This window comes from Lynx canadensis, chromosome E3 (genome assembly GCF_007474595.2).
Source record: "Lynx canadensis isolate LIC74 chromosome E3, mLynCan4.pri.v2, whole genome shotgun sequence".
NCBI lineage: Eukaryota > Metazoa > Chordata > Mammalia > Carnivora > Felidae > Lynx > Lynx canadensis.
Genome location: NC_044318.1, coordinates 18,923,816 through 18,944,189, shown reverse-complemented (window position 1 = coordinate 18,944,189; position 20,374 = coordinate 18,923,816). Strand labels below are relative to the sequence as shown.

The following is a 20,374-nucleotide window of genomic DNA, read 5'->3' as shown; positions in this document are numbered from 1 at the left end:
TTCAACATCGTAGCCCATTAAAACATACAGGCGTAGGGAAAAAGAACAATACTGGAGAAAATACAACAGAATGTTAACAGAGATGCTCTGTTTCCAGGAGGTGAAACCATGAATGAATTTTGTTTTATTTCTATTTCTCTGGATTTTATAAAGGTTCTACAATGTGTGTTATTCATATCATCACACACATAAAAAATGATTTATGTGAGTTCATTTGTAGGTTGCCTATGCAAATCGGGTTGATTTGCATGAGAAATGACTATGAATCCAAGCATAATTGACAGACACAATGTACGTTCCAAGGAAATGTACAGCCGTATGAAACATAAAGCATGAAGGAGGCTTCATTCACACCCTCAGTAGCTTGGGTTGGTTTCTAGAGCGACAAGCAATCGCTCGTGCTATGAAGTTAGGACCACTTGCCAACTGGGAGCCTTGGAACAGTTAAGCCTGAAGGGGTAACCAAGCAAACCACAGACTTTATGATGTTCACGTTTCAAAAAGAGGCCTTTCGCCATGAGGCAGTTGGGTTTTTTAAGGCTGCAGTTGATGAAAACATGATTAGAGGGTGCCTTAGATCAGGGAGGTTCTTAAAAACAGAGCCTGAGGCAGGGATTCTTGCTCAGTGATGGGATGAACTCTCTGAGAGACGGGGGAGGGAGTGAAGCATGAGAAACTCCGCAGCACAAATTGTACCAGAGGTGGCTTCACCTTGAGGAGAAAGGGCCAGTCCCCGCCCCGTGTCAGTCAGTCATGGGCAGGAGGGCACGGGATGCTCCAGTCAACCAAGGGCAATTTTGTGGAGACGCAGGCACCTGTGAGCCCTCAGCAGCCCATCCTTGGAGCAGCGGAAGGATGGGGTTCCAGCCAGGCATGATTTAGTTGGTAGTTCTAGGTAATCGTGAGCTGATTGCAGTGTGGGTCGGGGCCATGTGCGGGAGTAGGTGACACTGGAGACACCAATGGTGGCGGCATCCTTGGGGTGGAGAGGAACGCTATGGGCCAGCTAGCTAAGAACTCTTCGGTGGCTGTGGGGGCCGTGACCAAGAAGGCCAGGGATGACAGAGAGGAAGAGGCAGAGAGAGAGGCGGAGCCAGGCTGTCTGATGGTCAGATCAGCAGTGATTTTTACCCAAGGAAGAAGGAGAAATGCATGAGCCCAAACTTGACAACTCATTGGACCCCTGCAGGCCCTGGCTGACCAAGTCGGGAGGTCTGCCTACAACAAGGACTGTAACCACCCCAGCAAGGGGTGCCCTGAGGCCGTACTGTCTGATATCCAAGGCGGGGAAACGTGGAAGTTCTACAAAGACAGGTACCTTATCTGTCCTGCTTACCAGGCTGCATAATGAGTGAATATTTACTGAAAGAATGAGTCCATCAGTTCACCCATGTTTCATCACCTCTCAGTGGAGGCCCCTAGCATAGTAACAGCATGAGCTTTGAGGGGAGACGCCTGAGTCTGAATTCCAGCGTGAGCCTCAGCTTTTCCATCGGGAGTGCGGTGAAGATTGAATGAGCTAATAACGAAGGGTGTAGAGCGCTTGATACAGCACTTGGCCGGTGGGAAAGTCCACGAACGGCCTCCGCAGGTAACCTCCCCGAGCCATCTCTAGCAGGGTGACTGGGGGGTGAGTGTGATCGGAAGGGCGGGGGAAGGAGCGGGACGCGGGCTGACGTTGCGCCCCAGCCTCTGTGTACCCAAGTGGCCCAGCCCTGGGCGGAGTCTCCTCCGGGCCAGGCGGGGCCGTGCTGTCCCCTGGAGGCACCGAGGGACCGGCTATGGCGAGTGGGGCCCAGGGATGCGGCCGTTGGCCCCCGCTCCACCTCGGGCTCCTGCTCCAGCTCGCCGCGCTACTCCGGACGCCGGGGCTCCAGGTGAGAAGTGGGGCGGCCGCAGAGTCTCCCAGGTCAGGGCGGGGGGAGGGGTTGGCGCCCAGCGGAGCAACAGGGGCCGCCTTGCCCTCCTCCGGGTCCAGGTGGCCCCAGGTTGGACCCTGCCGGGAAAAACCTCCTAGCTGTGGGGGGTTGCCTTTGCCCCCGCGAACACCTGATTGGAGAGATGGGCCAGCGTGGAAAGGCGCTGGTGGAGGGAACAGCCGCCCCTCCTGCAGCGTGGGGGTGCAGGTGGAGAGAATAGCCTGGGGGCGGGGAAGGGGGTGCGGGGGCGGGGGGGGGGGGTGTTGCTTGGCCTCCTAAAAGTCCTGGGATGCGGGCTGGGACGTGGGATCAACTTAAGGGTCCTCTGTCTAGAAATGCGCCCACATACCCAGTTTTACAAATTCAGGCGGCTCACAGTCGTTCTCCCAAACCACGACTGGACCCTGGGCTCAGAACCTCTGGGATAAATAAGTAGGAGGTGTGGGAATCGGGTCCAGCCCCCCTAGGAGGTAAGAGTCCGGTTTTACAGAAATGCCTGGAGTGGGCAAAGGCACCCAGGCTAGAATCCACTCGTCGGGCCTGAAGCCCCAGGAACACTAACTGGATCATGCAGGTGGCTGTTCGCGCCATTCCGCTGTCCTGCTTCCAGCTCTGGGTCCACCCTTGGTTGCCAAGTAGGAATGGGAGCCGGGTGTGGCCGCAACAGGTCTCTCCAGAAAATTTAGAAAGACTGGAAATGAGACAAATTAGAAATTCAGATTTTTAAAAGTGAAACCTCTCCAATTTTAAAAATTGGTCGCTAATTAAAAACACATTTGTAAACACATGGATGGTCAAGCCACTCAGCTGTGGGCAATCAGCCTGCAGCTTCTTCTCAGAGCGCAAAGCAGGCTGGGAGAAGAGAGGGGCCAAGAGGCTGTTTGCTGCCCCTCCACCAAGACCGTTGGCTCAGCTCCAAACCTGAGGGTCCTGGAGCAGGATGTGGCATTTGCAAGGGTGCGGCGGGGCCACCCGGATGTTAGGGTTCCTGCTAGGAGCCCAGCCTCACCCTGTTTGCTCAAGGAGGGGCTAGAGCAGGTGAGTTAGCCCAGTGGAGGCCAGATGCAAGGGCAGCTCTGGCCCTCCCTCCCTTGGCCACCCCGAGCCTTGGTCCACAGGACCCCTGGAGCCTGGCACCAGAAGCAGCTGGGCCGGTTGGGGGGGTCACCCCAAGAAAAGCCACAGTGTGGCAAAGGAGGAAAAGGTTGCAGGTATCAGAGAGATGCCAGCAGTCGTTCCGCGTGCTTTTAGGCTAATTACCTAACCGGCATGAGCCTCAGTCTCCCCGGCGCTGGGGAGAATAGCACCCATCTCGTAGGGAGACTGTGAAGTCCTTTCGTAAAGCCCTTTCGTCTTCTTTGGAAGACCAGGAAGAATTGAGGGGTGGGGAAGAGGACAGATTTTAGACACTGTGGGAGCCACCTCACCCCCCCACCCCCCAGTTCCCACTGTAACCCCTCTCTAGGGTCAAGGAGATCAATGGGGGCAGCCAGCAGCTTCCCCAGTCCTGCTTCCTTCTTTGTCTGCCCCCCGCCCCCCGCGAGGAGGGGAGTCACAGCCAGCCTTGCATGCAGTGAGGACAAGGGGTGCCCCCAGGCTCCTCAGAGAAGGTGACTTTGTTTCCCACTTCAGGTCCAGAGCCTCAGGCCGGAGAGCCTCCTGCTGGTGTCCACCCTGGATGGAAGTCTCCACGCACTGAGCAAGCAGACGGGGGACTTGAAGTGGACGCTGAAGGATGGTGAGCAAGGGGCAGTCACTCTTCCTTCCTTGGACCCTGAGTTGGGGGTTGGGGGGGGGGTCACCGTGCATGGAAGATAAGTGCCTGGGGTCAAGTCTCCAACAAGCCAGTCTCTGCAGGCAGCTGCACCACTTCCCAGCTGCATGGCCTTGGGAAAGTCACTTCGCCCCTCCGAGCCTCAATGTCCTTACCTGTAAAATGGGGCCAAGGGTAATGACCCTACTTCACAGAGTTCTCGGGAGGATTAAATTACATGCATGTCAAGTGAGTGGCTCAGTGCCTGGCCCACAGTAAGCACCCCGTGAATTTGAGCTGTGCTTGTCAGCGGGCGGTATGGAGGGGGTTACTCATACTTCGTGTCCCTGTGCCCACAGATCCCATCCTCCAAGGGCCAATGTATGTCACCGAGTAAGTGAACCTGCGGTCTTTGAAGGAGGGGGCATCGGGAGATGGGGAGGCCACAGTTGTCTGGAGGGGGTTCGGCGGGCCGGGGCTAGGGGCATGTTGGAAGGAAGGGAAGAGGTTTGGATCTGGAGCTGTGTGGCGCCTCCTACTAGCTGGGGAAGATGGCGGCAAAGGGGGCCTTCAGGAAACCAGGGGGCATGAGCCTAACCCTCCCCCTGTTCCTCTCTGCCCCACAGGACAGCCTTTCTCTCAGACCCAGCCGATGGCAGCCTATACGTCTTGGGGACCCAGAAACAGCAGGGATTGATGGTGTGTTTCCTACAGTGCTTGGGATGGGAGAGGGCCTGGGCTTCCGTTAGCCAGAGCATGGGGGCGCCGAATGGTCAGCGTCTGTGTGCCCTGCAGAGGCTCTGGGTGCATTATGGGAAGGCTGTCCGGAGGGACCTGCTGAAAGGGGGTGGTGTGGTGGTTCGAGCCATCTACAGAGCAGGCTGTCGGGCCTCTGAGGGTGTCCCAGGGCCTTCTCCAGGACTGTGGGGGCTTCAAGGGGGGAAATGACGCATCATTTAGTTTTGCCAAGTGAATAGTTACCCCAAAACCCAATGGCTGAAAATGCCAGCCTTATTTACCCCACAATTCGGGGGGGGGTGGCACTTCAGGCTGGACTGAGCGGGTGGTCTTGACTAAGCTTTCTCAAGCCTCTGTGGCCGGCTCCTGGTCTGCTGGATGGTTGTCGTGCCGACGGTTGGTGGTTGGCTGGCTTTTGAGAGGGGCCGCTGGGCCACGTGTCCCTCATCCTTGTCAGGTGAGCCTGGGCTTGTCCACGTGTTGGCAACAAGGGAGCCAAAGAGAAGGCCAGGCCTGTGCACAAGCACTTGCCCAACTATGCTTGTATCACATTCTCTGATGTCTCATTAGCCAAAGCAAGTCCAGTGGCCGAGCGCAGAGTCAAGCGGTGAAGAAATAGACTCCAGTTGTTTGGGGGAGTTGCTGAAAAGTCGCAAAGGGGCGTGCACAGAGGGGAGAAGAACTTGCGGCCGTTTCGGCTGCCTTCTACATCAGGACGCCTATGGGGGCTGTTGAACGCGACTCTGGATTTGTCACAAGGAACGGGGCGGAATGTGCTGTGTCAGAACTTTGTGCCATAGGAAGGCTGCCAGAAAGGTCTCAAGTACTTGTAGGAAGCTGAGTTGACAAGCGATGTTAGCACGGAAGTCAGGCGAGGTCCCAGCAGCAAACAGCACATTCCAACAGGTTAGCTCGAGGACGTGCTATTAAAGGACTGACCTACAAAGGTGAGGGCAGAGTGTGGGAAGCCACAGGGCCCCGTGCAGTATCCCGTGGCCCATAACAGTGGGGGGCCGTTATCAGCCCTAAGCCCAGGGGGAGCGGGGACGTTGGCTCTTACGGTGTCCATGCAGGAGCGACACGTGTCTCTTCTGCTCCGTTCCCATTGGCTAAAGCAAGTCATGGCCGCGTGTACTTTAAGCAGGAAAGAAGGACAATCCCAGAAGAAGAACCAGAATATTTGTGAGAAGTGTTCCTCCTCCCCCAGCCAATCTTCCAACTCCAATTTAAGGTCCAAGTTCTTTCCCAGCCTGTGACCTTACAGCCAGCCGCCCTCACTTCCGGCCACTCTTCCTTTCTCTACCCCCCCCCTCCCAGGTTCGCTGGCCTTCTTGCTGTTCCTCAAATATGCCGTGACCTTATGGCTCACCTCCTCGCTCGGCTTGGGTTCTCACTACCCTGGCCCGCTGCTCTGAAATAGCATCTCAAGGGGTGCCTGCGTGGTCGAGTGACCGACTTCCGCTCAGGTCATGATCTCGTAGTTGATGAGTTCGAGCCCCGCATCAGGCTCTCTGCTGTCAGCGCATTGCCCACTTGGGGTTCTCTCTCTGCACTTCCCCTGCTCTCTCTCTAAAATAATAAACATTTAAAAAATCTTTAAAATAGCATCTCAAACCACTCTATCCCAGTTCAGTAAGTTGTTTTTTTCCTTTTTTTGTGGCATTCATCATTACTCGGTGTTACGTTATGTATTTTGTTGTTTATTATCTCTCCCTTCCACACGCCAGAAATGTAACTCTACGCAGGAAGGAACTTTGTCAGTCTCCGTTACTACTGGTCCTGGCACCTGGCTAATAATAGGTGCTCATTAAATTGTTGAATGAATGAATGAACTCTTTCCAGCCATCTTTCTTCAGTCCCCCACATTAGGTAGTTCCACTTGTGCTTTCTCATCACAGCACGAGCTGTGCCTACCAATTACAGGTTGTAATGACTCCTTTTGTTGTCGGTGCTGACTACGCCCCTGGGAAGCCCGGCTTCTCTTGCCCTCAGTCCTAGAGTGTGCTTCGAGTGGCGACAGTTCTGTATGTGGAGTTTGGGGATTTTTTTCATTTTGATACAATTTCCAACATAAGAGAGAAAAAAGCAGGGCGCCTGGGTGGCTCAACTGGTTTCAGCGTCTGACTCCTGATCTCTGCTCAGCTCATGATCTCACGTGAGTTTGAGCCCTTCATTGGGCTCTGTGCCGACAGTGTGGAGCTTGCTTGAGATTCTCTCTCTTTCTCTCTCTCTCCCCCTCCCCTGCGCTCGCTCTCTCTCTCAAAAAAAAAAAAAAAAACTTAAAAAAAGAAAGAAATGGGGCACCTGGGTGGCTCAGTCGGTTAAGTGTCCACCTTTGGCTCAGGTTGTGATCTCATGGTTCGTGACTTTGAGCCCCGTCTCGGGCTCTGTGCTGACAGCTCAGAGCCTGGAGCCTGCTTTGGGTTCTGTGTCTCCCTCTCTCTCTCTGCCCCTCCCCCACTTGTGCTTCTGTCTCTCAAAAATAAACAAATGACATCAGAAAGAAAGAAAAATGCAAGAATAGTACAAAGAAATTCTTTATTCCCTTTACACAGATTCATCAATTTTTAACATCTTATTACCTTTGCTTTATCATTCTTCCTTAATGGATAGGTGATAGATAGATAGACAAGGTATATACACACTTTCTTTTTTTAAATTAAAAAAAAAATTAAAGTAATCTCTACACCCAAGGTGGGGCTCGAACTTACAACCCTAAGATCAAGAGTCCCGTGCTCCACCACCTGAGCCAGCCAGGCGCCCCTATGCAATTTCTGTTTCTGAACTGTTTGTGAATGAGTTGCAGACCTGCCTCTTCACCCCTCAAGGGGGACTACGTATTCCTAAGGATGAGTATAAATGATCAAAAGCAGGAAATTTAACGTGGATGCGATAGTATTATCCAATCCACAGTCCATGGTAGTTTAAGTGTCCCATTGGTGTCCTTTATTGTTTTCCTCATCCAGAATCTGACCCAGGATCACCTGCTGTGTTTGGTCATCATGTCTCTTGGGTGTCCTTTAGTCTGGAACCGATCCTCAGCTTCTCTGAGGCCGTCCTGGCCCTTGAAGCCCTGAGGTCCCTGCAGCTGTTTAGAGGAGGATGTCAGGCCGGATCCATCAGGTGGCATCTCGGGAAGGAGCGGGGGATTTCCCCAGTTCAAGAGGCTGTGTAGCAAAGTGGTTAAGTGTGCTGGCTCCGAAAACTGATCACCTGGGTCTAAGACCTGGCTCTGCCGTTTACCAGCGGTGTGACAATAGCTGAGTTACTTACCCTCTCTGGGAAAGGAAGATTCGAATAATTGTACCTAGTGAGTAGGTCGTATGTGTTTTTCTGCTCTTTCTCCTTCCCGGAAACTTTCCCTCTCAGAGGCTGCCATTTACCATCCCCGAGCTGGTTCATGCCTCCCCGTGTCGCAGCTCTGATGGCGTCTTCTACACAGGTAAGCATCTCTCCGGCCTGAGGGTCCAGGTCCGGCAGGGACGGGGACCTAGTCACGGTGGGCCAGCTGGGCACAGGACAGCCGGTTGCACAGCCTGTCCCAGGCCATCCTGAGGGCTGGCACGCCTTCCACCTCCACAGGCCGGAAGCAGGATGCCTGGTTTGTGGTGAACCCTGAGTCGGGAGAGACGCAGATGACGCTGACCACAGAGGGTCCCTCTACCCCCCGCCTCTACATCGGCCGAACACGTGAGTCAGGCCCCAGCTGCTCCCCAAGCTGTGGGTGTCCGGCCCCCTCCTTTGTGCTGCCCAGGCCTGGCTGTTGGCTGTCCAAGTTGAATCCAGGCCAGTCAGTCAATCTTTAGTCAACAACCATTTCACTGAGTGCTAAACAAGGAGCTGAGGACACAGCAGTAACCCAAACATCCTGTGATGCTCACAGACTCTGGCCTCCAGGACGGGTGCCAGATGGTACTCCCTAGGGCTGGGGGTGGGGGAGGACTCTCACGTGGGTACCCCTGGTAACCCTGCTTCTGGGCACTCGCAGAGTACACGGTCACCATGCATGACCCCAAGTCCCCGGCCCTGCGCTGGAACACCACCTACCGCCGCTACTCGGCACCCCCCATGGATGGCTTGCCTGGGAAATGTGAGTGTCCCCTTTCTCTGGCTCCGACCTTGGAGCAAGGTCCCCAACTCAGGGGACTCTGAGTGGCATCCACGACCAAGCCCCACCACATTCTGAATGACACACCCTTGATGGGTGACCCTAAGTGAACCCCTTAACTCCCAGCCTGACACCCACTGAACGATCCTTAACATCCTAGTTCCTCCATATCCCCAATGAGCTGAGCCAGGTAACTCTGGGTGACTCCCCTTGTCCTGAGTGACCCAAGCAACCCTCAAACACTCTGAGGAGTCCCCACATGTCCTAACTGACCCCCAATGTTGAACGACCCCTGAGAGATGACTCTAAGTGATCTCCCCCAAGATTAACCCCTCTCAGGTAATTCTGACCACTCCCTTGATATTATGACTGTCCTACCCAGTTGCCTGAGTGACCTTACAGGTGCCCCTAAGCTACTCCTTGTACGCTGACTTCATCGTTTTATGAGAACCCAAGCAAATACACATAAACATCACAACGGACACTCCAGGGCCCCTAACTAATCCCTTCACACTCTAAATGGCTCCCAAGTGACCCACATGCCTCTAGGCCACCCTGATTGACCTCTCCTGGGTGATATGATATCAATCAGACTATGGCTGACTACCCCACATCCTAAGTGACCTCTCTCAAGTGACCTGGACTGATTCACACACCTTAAGTCACCTTTGGACCACCCTGACAGAGCCCTCCATTCTACACAGCTCTCCAATTGACCCTGACTAGTCCCCTGACCGATCAAAGCGACCCAGGGAAATGTGACTGACCTTCCCATGTCCTCATAAGCCTCCAGGTGATCTCACCTGGCCCCCACACACCTGAGTGGCCCTCCTGATGGCCTACCTCGGGCAGCTTCCCCACCCCAAGATGCTCTGAGATGCCTCACATCCAAGCTCCCTGGCCATATCTCCCCAGCTGTCTTTCTTGGCAGACATGAGCCACCTGGCATCCTGTGGGATGGGCCTGCTGCTAACCGTGGACCCAGGAAGTGGGGCGGTGCTGTGGACACAGGACTTGGGCATGCCCGTGATGGGAATCTACACCTGGTACCAGGACAGCCTGCGTCAGCTGCCCCATCTCACGCTGGCTCGAGACACCTTGCATTTCCTCGCCCTCCGCTGGGGCCACATCCGACTGCCTGCCTCAGGCGCCCAGGACACGGCTACCTACTTCTCCGCCTTGGACACCCAGCTTCTGTAGGTGCCCATCCCTGGGACTGGGGAGGAGCCCTCTGGACAGGTGTGATGTTTGAGGATGACACACTTGTACAGCTGAACCAGCTGGTTCAAACTGGTTATTTACCAAACTGATTGATAAATAACCAGTGCCCAGTATCACCCCCCCCCCACCCACCCACCCAAGTGCCCCCAGGACCTTCTGGATAGCCCTGCTATTCAGCGACTTCTGGGTACAATCTAGCCTAGAGGGGGCCTCCAGGTCTCCACTCCAGCGTACAGATGGAGACTGTTCTGCTTGGTAGGTGCAATGCCTTAATTGTTAAAGACTATTATTCTTACTTATAGTACCGAATACCCTAGAGTTCCCATCTTAGGAAATAAAGAGACAGACTGGTAAAATCAGGGGTTATCTATTAATTCAGTTCTTTACTCTTTCAGTTCATCACACAAATAATAATTGAGCACTTACTGTGTACCAATCACTTGTTAGACTCTGGAAGTATGATAATACTTCCAGTGTTCCCATCTATAGAAATCTGAGTCTAGTGGGGGAAACAAGTGTGTAAGAGGGCAATTATAATATGGTATGATAGAGAATAACAGAGGTATAGATTCGCCATAGGAATGTATAGGAAGGGTACCTAAATTGAGACCAGGGACAAGAGGCAGTCATGGAAAGCTTCCTGGAGGAAAGGACATATACATTGAAAACTGAAGGATGAATAGAAAATAAGAGAAAGAGCATTGCAGCCAGGGAACAGAAATTAAATAAGCCTGGAGCATAGATCTGAGCAGTGTTAAGCAGGGATCTGGTAGGATCATTTAAATGGTTTGTACATTTTCTCCTAAGGCTAAGGAAAAGTCATTGGAGGGTTTTAAGCAAAGAAGTAATTTGATCATCTTTTCATTTTAGAAAGACAACTCTGGCTGCAGTGTGAAGAATATCTTAGAGCTGTGTAGTGAGGAAGGACACACATATAGAATATTGTGTTAGTTCAGGCATGAGATAAAGACCTTCTGGGCTATGGAAACCATAGAGATGGGAAAAAGTGGAAAGCAAGAGATATGAAGAGGGAAAAACAGTAAGAATTTGGTGATCAGGGAGTTTGGTGATTGTGAGCAAGGACTCAAGGGTCATGTTCAGGTTTCTAGAAGCACATGGATGCTATTGTTTTCAGAGGTAGGGAGCACTAGAGGAAGAAGAGGAGGAGGTGGTAAGGAATGAAGTGACGAGTTCAGATTTAGAGAACTGAGCTCTTGAAAGAGGTCTGGGCCAGACACAGACTTAGAAACCATGACTATAGAGCTTGTATCAGTTAGCTTTTGCTGCATAATAAAGCACTCCCAAAGCTTACAGCTTAAAAAACAATGAACATTTATTATTTTTCAAGAGGCTGTGGGTTAGCTGAGTGGTTTTCTGATCTGAGCCATCTTAGTATCTGCAGTCAGCTGGTTGTTTGGCTGAGCCTGGGTAGTTTGGGTTGGCGCCTCTCACCTATATCATAGTTAGTGGGCTGTTTAGCCTGGGGGGTGTCAAACGCGGTCTCTCATGCCCCAGCAGGCTATCCTGGGTTTTCTCACATGGTGGTCTCAGGGTTCCAGAGAACAACATGGGAGGACAAGCCCCAAAGCACAAACACTTCTCAAGCCTCTGCTTGTGTCACATTTGCTTTTGTCTCCTTATCCAAAGCAAGTCATATAGCTAAGCCCAGAGTCTATGTGGGAGGGGACATGACAAAGACACCAGTATAGTGGTAACTGAAATGACTCACCAGAATCACTCATCCTTCTCCCTTTTTTCTTCTCCCTCATTAGGATGACACTGTATGTGGGGAAGGATGAAACTGGCTTCTATGTTTCTAAAGCACTGGTTCACACAGGGGTGGCGCTAGTGGTGAGAAGGGGTCTCTGATGGGCTGGAAGGAGGGGATGCAGCAGGAAAGGAGTGCCCTCGCTCATGACTCTCTATCTTCTGCCATAGCCTCGAGGACTGACCCTGGCCCCCATGGATGGCCCCACCACAGATGAAGTGACACTCCAAGTCTCAGGCGAGCGAGAGGGCTCACCTAGCACGGCTGTCAGATACCCCTCAGGCAGTGTGGCCCTCCCTAGCCAGTGGCTGCTCATTGGTGAGATTCTTCTGGCTCAGGTTTGGAGTAGATGAAGGATCTATGAGCCCAGCTCCTGAGCTGGAAGGCTGAGGCTACCTTCAGCCAGCTGACTTTTGCTCTGCTTCTTAGGACACCACGAACCGCCCCCAGTCCTGCATACCACCATGCTGAGGGTACATCCCACCCCAAGGAGTGGCACTGTTGAGAACAGACTCTCAGAGAGCACGCAGCCTCCAGCCCTCTTCCCGGAGGTCAGCGCTAGCAGGGCAGAGGGCATGGGAGGGGAGACTTGGCATGTTGGGAGGTCATCCAATGGACCTTTTCCTCAGCCTACTAGGAATAACATTTGAAGGTGGGTCAGTTGATCCCATGCAATTTCCTGGAAGAAAGACATACACATATGGTGTTATTGCCAGAAAGGTATAAGAAGGGTCAAAGGATATCTAAGCTGTAAAATATGGATCACAGTTTTAATTCTTCTTCAGTGTAAAAGTTACAAAATATTTATCAAGTGAGAAAATGTAAACAGAAAACCTGTAAAAGCATGCTCTCCTGGGAGAGGGTTGGGGCAAGAATCACTAGTAGTTCAAGGTTAGAACAGCCATGATCTGGAGCAGTAATTCTCAAGTTCTGGTTGCTCATCAGAATTACATGGGAGCCTGCTCAAGCCCCACTGAATCAGAATCTTCGGAGATGGATATCTGAATTTCTTGGTGATTCTCCAAGACTAATCTGTATTTTTTAGTGATGTCCCAGGAGAGGCTGTTAATCAGCTGGGTTTTGAAGACCACGCTCCGGGGACACAATGATGTTTCAGCACCACGGACAGCACCATGTTTCCCACCATGTGGCCTAATTACTCCCTGCCCCGTCAACTAAGCCCAGAACTAAGCCCAGCAGCCCTGTCCTGAGTGATGAAGAAGGGTAGGGGTTCCACACTGGGTGAGTGTGCTAAGAGTGTTCTTTTGTCCTCAGCTCCTGAGCCTGAGCCGTGAGAAGCCTTGGACCCCGGAGCTGCATCCTGAAGAGAAAACCCCAGAACTGTATCCAGGGCTGGGACCCCAAGACCTATTGGCAGCTAGCCTCACTGCTGTCCTCCTGGGAGGGTGGATTATCTTCCTAATGAGGCAGGTAAGCCCTTTGCCCCTGACCTCAGGTGCGTCATAGGGTCTTCCTAGGGGGAATTCTGCTCCTTCTCTCCAAGACCACTCAGCAGCTCTCTCCCTCACCCAGCTCCCATTCTGCCCCCTGCCTTCCTCCCAGCAGCTCCTCGAGCCCCCACTACTGTGTTCTGTATGTTCACGGTCCCATGCCAGGCTGTCTCAGGCACCGCCGCGGGGCCCCTCACGGGGCAGGGCCTGGCCTAGGCTGAGCCCTCTTCGGCCCTGTATGTCAGCAGCAGCAGCTGGTGGAGAAGCAGCAGCAGGCCCTCCTGGCACCTGCAGACCCTCCTCACATCACACAGCGTGCTCAGCCCCAGCCACCAGGGGCCACCCCACAGAGCCAGAAGGGCCTTCGAAGCCCCTCAGAGCAAGCCCAGGCAGTCGAAGACCCAGAAGGTAAGCCTAAGTGAACAGTAAAGGGCAGAGTCAGGGACAGAGAAAAAAGGGGGCGGATTTAGCTTTCAAGTTGGTTTAGTAGAAGCCATTACAGTATGGTGGTTAAGCCCAAGTGAGTTAAGAGAATATTTCCAATCCAGCCTTCTATGCAGTTAAGCACTGGAGACATATCTGCCATCATTTTTTATCATTATTTTCAAGGACTCTGGATGCACATAAAACTGGGTATAGATCAAACCCCACTATCGGTTAACTTAGGTTGCTTTCTTTCCTCCTCTGAGCTTTGATTTTCTCATCTGTCAAATAGGAAAAATAACACCCACCTCACTGTGAGAGGCTACCAGCATTATTATGATTAAATCACTCCTAGGTGATGTTAACAACATTTGGGTTAGTTTGACGTCATATTTGGTAACAGTAATAGTAAATTACTATCATTTTGTTCTTTTTCCTCTCTCTAGGGCTTTTTAATTTTTTTTAGGTTTTCTTTTTAAAGGTGTGAGCCAGTATTTTTATATTTTTTAAATGTTTAGTATTTTTGAGAGAGAGAAAGAGAGCACACGCAGGAGAGAGGCAGAGAGAGAGGGAGACAGAGGATCCAACAGCAGAGAGCCTGCTGTGGGGCTCGAACTCACAAACCATGAGATGATGACCTGAGCTGCAGTCCGACGCTTAACTGACTGAGCCACCCAGGCGCCCCCTAGGACTTTTAAACACTTCTCTTTTGTCCATTTAATTTCAAGCTGGCTTCTGTGGGATGCCCCAAGGGGGATTTCACATGCTTTTGTTGTTCAGTCTGGGCTATTTCTCCTGCTTCTTTGGCTCCAGACTGGACTGGCCTTCGGTCCTTAGCATGAGCTGCTCGCTGCTACCTCCTGGTCACTGCCCAAACCACTACCTCACGCCTTGGAGCCACTCTGCTGCCCCCTTAACTCCAGCTGAAGCTCCCCCAGCCCCACCCACGCTCGGCCTGACGCTTCAGGGCTGCTCCCTGCGTCCACCCCTGTGTTCACCCTGCCTTTGCTGAGACAGAACTGCTCCCCTTCCTACAACTGTCAGAAGGTGCTCACCACAAAGTTGCCTGAGCCCTGAGGGGTTACTGTTCTTGTCACTTCACTGGCTCTGGAGGGTCCACATAATACCCACCCAGTGCACCCAGAATCCCTCAACTCCTTGGGTCTTCGGACTCCAGCTTTCCCCAGACAGGCCAGATTCCATCTTTTCCCAGGATGCTTCTCACCAAAGCGTTCCTCTTTGTCATTGTCCTTTATCAGCCTTCGTGACCACAGTCCATTAGAGCCCTGCCTTCTGAGCTGCCAGAAATGGGCCCGCTCTTACCTGTGCTTCCAGGCCCTGAGACCATCACTCCCGAGAGTCCAGGGTCTACAAATTTAGGTTCCTGCCCACATCTTGCCAACAGATGGGAGTGAATTTTTACCAAAATAATCCAGAGCAATCCTGAGGGACAGCTTGGTACCCTTCTCACTGATCCTTATGCTACTTTTCATTTGCTTTTCCTGGAGCTAATTGCAGAGACCGAAGCGGGCAGCACTTCCTGAGTAGAGTGTTCTCAGGGCCACTGCATCGCACAACTCTTGGGGCACCGTATACGTTGAATTGTATGAATGGTGTCCCTTGGGGCTGAGCAGGGCATAGCCATACCTGGGTCACTGTGAAGGGTCTCTCGCGAGCTACCCAAAGGGAAGAGTGTAACTGTTCAAGACTACAACTCTCTGCCTGCCTGAGCCAACCTCATCCTTAAGAGGAAACCAAGGCATTCCAGGGGCTCCCTGCCACCCTAGGACAGGGACAACTCTGCGACAGCTTAGCATCTGAATGCTCACTGCTGCCCCTTCCCGTTGGGGGCAGTCTCTCCTGGGACGGCACTCACCCTTACTATGCTGCCAACTGTTTAAAGCCAGTTCCTCAGTGAAAAGGGTTTATTATAACTGGCAAGAGTGGGGTGGGGTGGGGTGGGTGGGTGGGAATCCTGGCAGAGGAAGTAAAGAAAGAAATCTGGGCAGCAACAGAATGAGGGAGGATGATAAGGAGGGTAATCTATCAGCCCTCACCACCACTCTCCTCCCACACATTCATTTAATCCACAGTAATGTGTGTGGGATCGTCAACACGAGTCCCACTTTACACATGAGAAAACCAAGGGCACAGGGGTTAAGTTGCCAAGGATGTACAAAGAGGAAGTGGCAGCCCCAGGATGGGCGTGGAGGCAGCGGGAGGGACTGGACTGAGGAGAGGGGAGGCTGTGGGCGGAGCAGAGCTCCCTGACACTGCGCCCTCTTCTCCGCTAGCTGAGCAGCTCACCGTGGTGGTGGGCAAGATTTCCTTCAACCCCAAGGACGTGCTGGGCCGCGGGGCAAGCGGGACGTTCGTTTTCCGGTGAGTGGCAGTCAGGAGCTGGGCTGGAGGTGTGGCTGTCGCGGCACTTTTGGCCACTGTCCCTCGGGGAGCCATGCTTTCCCAAGGCTCCCCGAGGTGGGTGCAGGCGGGAGCCTTTTCCTTCGTCTTCCCTCTCTGAACCTCCCAGGGGCCAGTTGGAGGGCCGGGCCGTGGCTGTCAAGCGGCTGCTCCGTGAATGCTTCGGCCTGGTCCGGAGGGAGGTCCAGCTGCTGCAGGAGTCGGACAGGCACCCCAATGTGCTCCGCTACTTTTGTACCGAGCGGGAACCCCAGTTCCACTACATCGCCCTGGAGCTCTGCCAGGCCTCCTTGCAGGAGGTGAGCCAGAGCTCGGAGGGGCGGTGGGGCGCTGGTAGGGTCCCGGGTTGCAGAGTGACTCTCTGTCCCTCACCCCCTCAGTACGTGGAAAACCCTGAGCTGGAGCGCTGGGGCCTGGAGCCCGGGGAGGCGCTGCAGCAGCTGATGTCCGGCCTGGCCCACCTGCATTCCCTACACATCGGTATGCCCCGCCCCCGCCCTCCATCCCAGGCCCCGCCCTCCCCACCCTGGCTCCGCCTTCCCCACCCCTGGCTCCGCCTTCCCCACCGCCAGCGCTCAGCTCTGCTCTGTTCTCAGTGCACAGGGACCTGAAGCCGGCCAACGTCCTCATCGCGGGGCCTGACGGCCCTGAGGGCCGAGGCAGGGTGGTGCTCTCAGACTTTGGCCTCTGCAAAAAGCTGCCTGTCGGCCGCTGCAGCTTCAGCCTCCGCTCGGGCATTCCCGGCACGGAAGGCTGGATGGCACCCGAGCTCCTACAACTGCTGCCCACCGACGGCCCTGTGAGTCCTCCCCCCTCCCTGGCCGCGTGCCTCTCCAGATATGGCCAAGCTTGTTTCTTCATCTGTAAAGTGGGCACAGTTCATCCCTTCTCACCTAGAGGAGCAGTTCTCAACCAGGGACTGTTTCACTGCCCAGGGGACATTGGGCACTGTTTGGAGACATTCTTGGTTGTCATACATGGCCACGGAATCGGGGCTTGCTACTGGCATTGGGTGGGCTAGAGGCCTAAACACCCTACAATGCACAGGACAGCCCCCCATGACAATTATCCGCCCCCAGGTGTCAATAGTACCAGGGTTGAGAAATCCTGAGCTGGAAAAGGGTTTTCAGTCCGCACTGTGCTGCAGAATCACTGGGCAACTCTGAAAAGTCAGATGCCCAGAGCTCATATGCTGTGATTCTGACCCGATCAGCCTGGAGTAGGGCCCCAGGTGTTCTAATGTGTAGCCAGAGAGAGCCACTGGTGTCAAGGGTTTGGGGAGCACCAGATGAGCGAATACAGTTGAAGCCCAGAGCAGTGTCTGACTTCCAGAGACGCGGGAGTCTGAGACTCCAGGCTTACGGAGTTTTGAGCTGTCAGTGTGCAAGTGAAATATGAAGCCATGCACACAGATGGGAGTTAACAGGAATGGTCAGGCACTAGGCAAAGCCACACCTGAGTCAAGAGAAAGCAGGAGGTGGGCACCTGGAGGCCAAAGGGACTGATGTTATAAGCCCGTACAGATTTTATTAGCGGCCAGTATTTTAACTTGAGGAATTCCACGTTACAATCTGGATTTCGGGATCCTCTTGGCAAATCAAAGCTCTGTCACCAGGGAGAGTCCCCTGGAGGCAGGCAGCTGGAGCGAAGTCCGGCTGTCACCACTGGGAGGGCAGGTGCCACTTCATTGCCTCGTGCCTGGCCAGCTTCACTCCTGTTACCTGCTAGACCTGGAGGAACACAGCTTGGACACCTGCACCAGTGGCTCAGTAGGGCAAAGGTTTTGGATGAAAACCATGGGCCCCTTCCAACGGCGCAGAGGGGAGGAGATCCCAGGCCAAGGAAATGGCGCTCAGGACGCACCCTGGAGTTCTAGTCTGAACCAAAGCCCTGGCTACTGTATCAGCCCATGGGAGACTTGAACCAGAGAGGCTTCCTGGAAGCAGGGACCGCTTCCTTACGTCTGTCTCTCTGCCCCCAGACAAGCGCAGTGGACATCTTCTCTGCAGGCTGCGTGTTCTACTATGTGCTTTCTGGCGGCAGCCACCCGTTTGGAGAGAGTCTTTACCGCCAGGCAAACATCCTCGCAGGGGCTCCCAGTCTGGCTCACCTGGAGGAAGAGACCCACGGTGAGGGGCCTGGGCCTGGCAGAGGAGGGAGGAAGCAGGGCACGGGGCTGGGCAGGCCTGAAGCCATCCCTCGTTGGTCCCCGTTACAGACAAGGTGGTTGCCCGGAACCTGGTTGAGACCATGCTGAACCCCTCGCCGCAGGCCCGCCCCTCTGCTCACCAGGTGCTGGCCCACCCCTTCTTTTGGAGCAGAGCCAAGCAGCTCCAGTTCTTCCAGGTCAGAGGGAAATCTTGGCAACAGCCCCAGAAAGTCCCAAATCCGGGTCTTGAGTGATAAGGAAGGGGAAGCCGGAGTGGCTGGGCAGAGACTTGTCTGCCTGTTCCAGGCATCCCAGCTCCTTCTCTAAACCAAGCTCGGACCTTAGACTCCTAGATGCTGCCATGTGGACACTCCAGCTGCTCACTACCAGACTTCCCGGCCCCGCTGCTGGTCCCCAGCACCCCTCCTCCCCGCCCCACTTGACACACGCCCCATGCCTAGTTGTCACTTATGCTAAATGGGTGCCCGGATAGTCCACCCCACTAGTGGGACCTCGAGCAAGAGACTCTGTGCCTCGGAGCCTCAATGTGCTCATCTGTGAAATGGGGACAACAGTACCTACCTCACAGGTTGGTGAAGACCTGGAAGGTAACATGGAGACATGGCACAGAGAAGCTGGACTCAAGGGCCACCAATCCTTACCCTAACCCAAGAAGCTTCTGATTTGCTCCCCCAAGCTGTAGGGCACTCCTGGCCTCTGAAACTGGTCACGAGGCTCAGGAGCTCTGTGGGGTCCTAGGACGTCAGTGACTGGCTGGAGAAGGAGCCTGAGCAGGGGCCCCTGGTGAGGGCGCTGGAGGCGGGAGGCCCCGCGGTGGTCCGGTGCAACTGGCACACGCACATCTCCGTGCCGCTGCAGATAGGTAGAGGCCAGGCTCGGCCCGGGGCGGGTCCGGGAGGCGGAGGGGAGTCTGGTGGGGGCAGCTTTGCCAAGGAGTTGCCCGCCCACAGAGCTGAGAAGGTTCCGGACGTACAAGGGGACGTCGGTGCGAGACCTGCTCCGTGCAATGAGGAACAAGGTGTGCTCTAGGGTTTGAGTGGGGCCTGGGGGGCGGGGCAGGCTGGTCACGGCTGAGCCGGGCGGGGGCTCTCTGCTCTAACTCCCTCCAGAAGCACCACTACAGGGAGCTCCCGGCTGAGGTGCGGCAGGCGCTAGGCCACGTCCCGGACAGTTTCGTCCAGTACTTCACAACCCGCTTCCCGCGGCTGCTGCTCCACACGTACGCGGCCATGAGGAGCTGCGCCTCTGAAAGTCTCTTCCTGGCCTACTATCCGCCGGCCTCGAGGCCCAGGGGGCCGTGCCCAGGGGCCGCGGGGAGCTGAGACAAGGAGCTGGGCCCGTGGCCAAGGCTGGCCTCAGCGTCAGAAGAGACGGACAGAGACTTGGCAGCCTGGGGCTTCTGGAGCAAAGATGTGCCCAGAGCCCAGGCACCCCTCAGGGACTACAAGAAGAAAAAAGATTCACGTGTTTAATGTATATAAAGGCAAGGAAAGGACAGTCCCGGATTCAAGAGCAACATTCTGTACAATTCACATGGCGGGGTTGAGAGGGAAGGGAAAGAGGCCATAGAACCCACACCGGAACATGTACAAAAATAACTTACACGGAGACACCCACCAGCAAGGATAATGTAGCTCTTCCCAGCCCCCAGGGCCGGGGGCCACATTCTAGAAAACAGCACCGTGGGAGCTAACCAGTACGGGCCGAGGTGCCGGTGGGGGTGGGAGGGGCACCAGTCCGGAGGGGAGGAAGGCCTACGAGGAGGCCTTGAGACGGTTGGTGGCCGAGCGGGAGCTCAGCAGCTTGTCCACCATGGTGCGGGCGTAGCGCAGCCGGCTGGCCAGCTCCTTGGAGCAGCCATACTCCTCCAGCAGGCTCAGGCGGTACGTGCGGAAGTCCCGCTTCTCATCAATGTAGGTCACGGCTGCCATCAGCGGGCACAGGATGAGTTTGGTATGGTCCTAGGAGGCAAAGGAGGGCAGAGAGATGGAAGGGAGTTACGGGCGGGCGGACTGAAGGCCCCAGCTGCTAGTGTATGGGGGACTGGAGGGGAGACATTGTGGCCGACGAGGGGTTCCCACCCGCCCACTCTCTTCCTACCGCCTGATGCCAAGGATGGGTCCCACGCCGCCCCACCCAATCCAACTGCCAGGCACAGGCATCCCGCCCCAACTCTTCCCCACCCCGGCTCACCTGGAAGAAGTTGATCTGCACAGAGCCGTTGCTGAGGTGCAGGATGATGGCGCTGCGGGTGCGAAACCAGGTGCGCAGGTAGGGGAGCCGGGCGAGCTCATCGCCTTCCCGAGGCGTGATGTTGGCGCCTGCCTTCAGCAAGTGTTCACTCATGTAGTTCCGGAAGTACTTCAGGAGGGTGATCTGGTTGGAAGGGGAGGGAGGGAGGC

General features: G+C 54.6%; 2 protein-coding genes across 3 annotated transcripts in view; one reads left to right on the top strand and one right to left on the bottom strand.

Annotated features, from left to right (window-relative positions):
- Window positions 1-1,781: 1,781 nt before the first annotated feature.
- Window positions 1,782-19,472, top strand: ERN2 (endoplasmic reticulum to nucleus signaling 2). Its single transcript, XM_030300857.1, has 22 exons — window positions 1,782-1,877; window positions 3,552-3,657; window positions 4,032-4,065; window positions 4,299-4,371; window positions 7,780-7,852; window positions 7,993-8,100; window positions 8,399-8,500; window positions 9,450-9,714; window positions 11,512-11,590; window positions 11,678-11,825; window positions 11,937-12,058; window positions 12,783-12,938; window positions 13,204-13,366; window positions 15,676-15,763; window positions 15,912-16,101; window positions 16,183-16,282; window positions 16,399-16,601; window positions 17,784-17,931; window positions 18,021-18,148; window positions 18,711-18,834; window positions 18,923-18,990; window positions 19,082-19,472. Exons 1-22 carry the CDS (start codon window positions 1,782-1,784, stop codon window positions 19,292-19,294), a joined length of 2,787 nt encoding a protein of 928 aa, XP_030156717.1. The 3' UTR covers window positions 19,295-19,472.
- The window catches only part of PLK1 (polo like kinase 1), a 15,519-nt gene continuing 14,571 nt past the window's right edge, over window positions 19,427-20,374 (bottom strand). For both annotated transcript variants that reach the window (XM_030300859.1, XM_030300858.1), the window contains exons 10-11: window positions 20,166-20,348; window positions 19,427-19,933 (exon numbers count right to left, since the gene is read on the bottom strand). In XM_030300859.1, coding sequence (XP_030156719.1) covers window positions 19,727-19,933; window positions 20,166-20,348 — 390 coding nt within the window. In that variant the 3' untranslated portion in view covers window positions 19,427-19,726. The remainder of the gene's footprint in view (window positions 19,934-20,165; window positions 20,349-20,374) is intronic.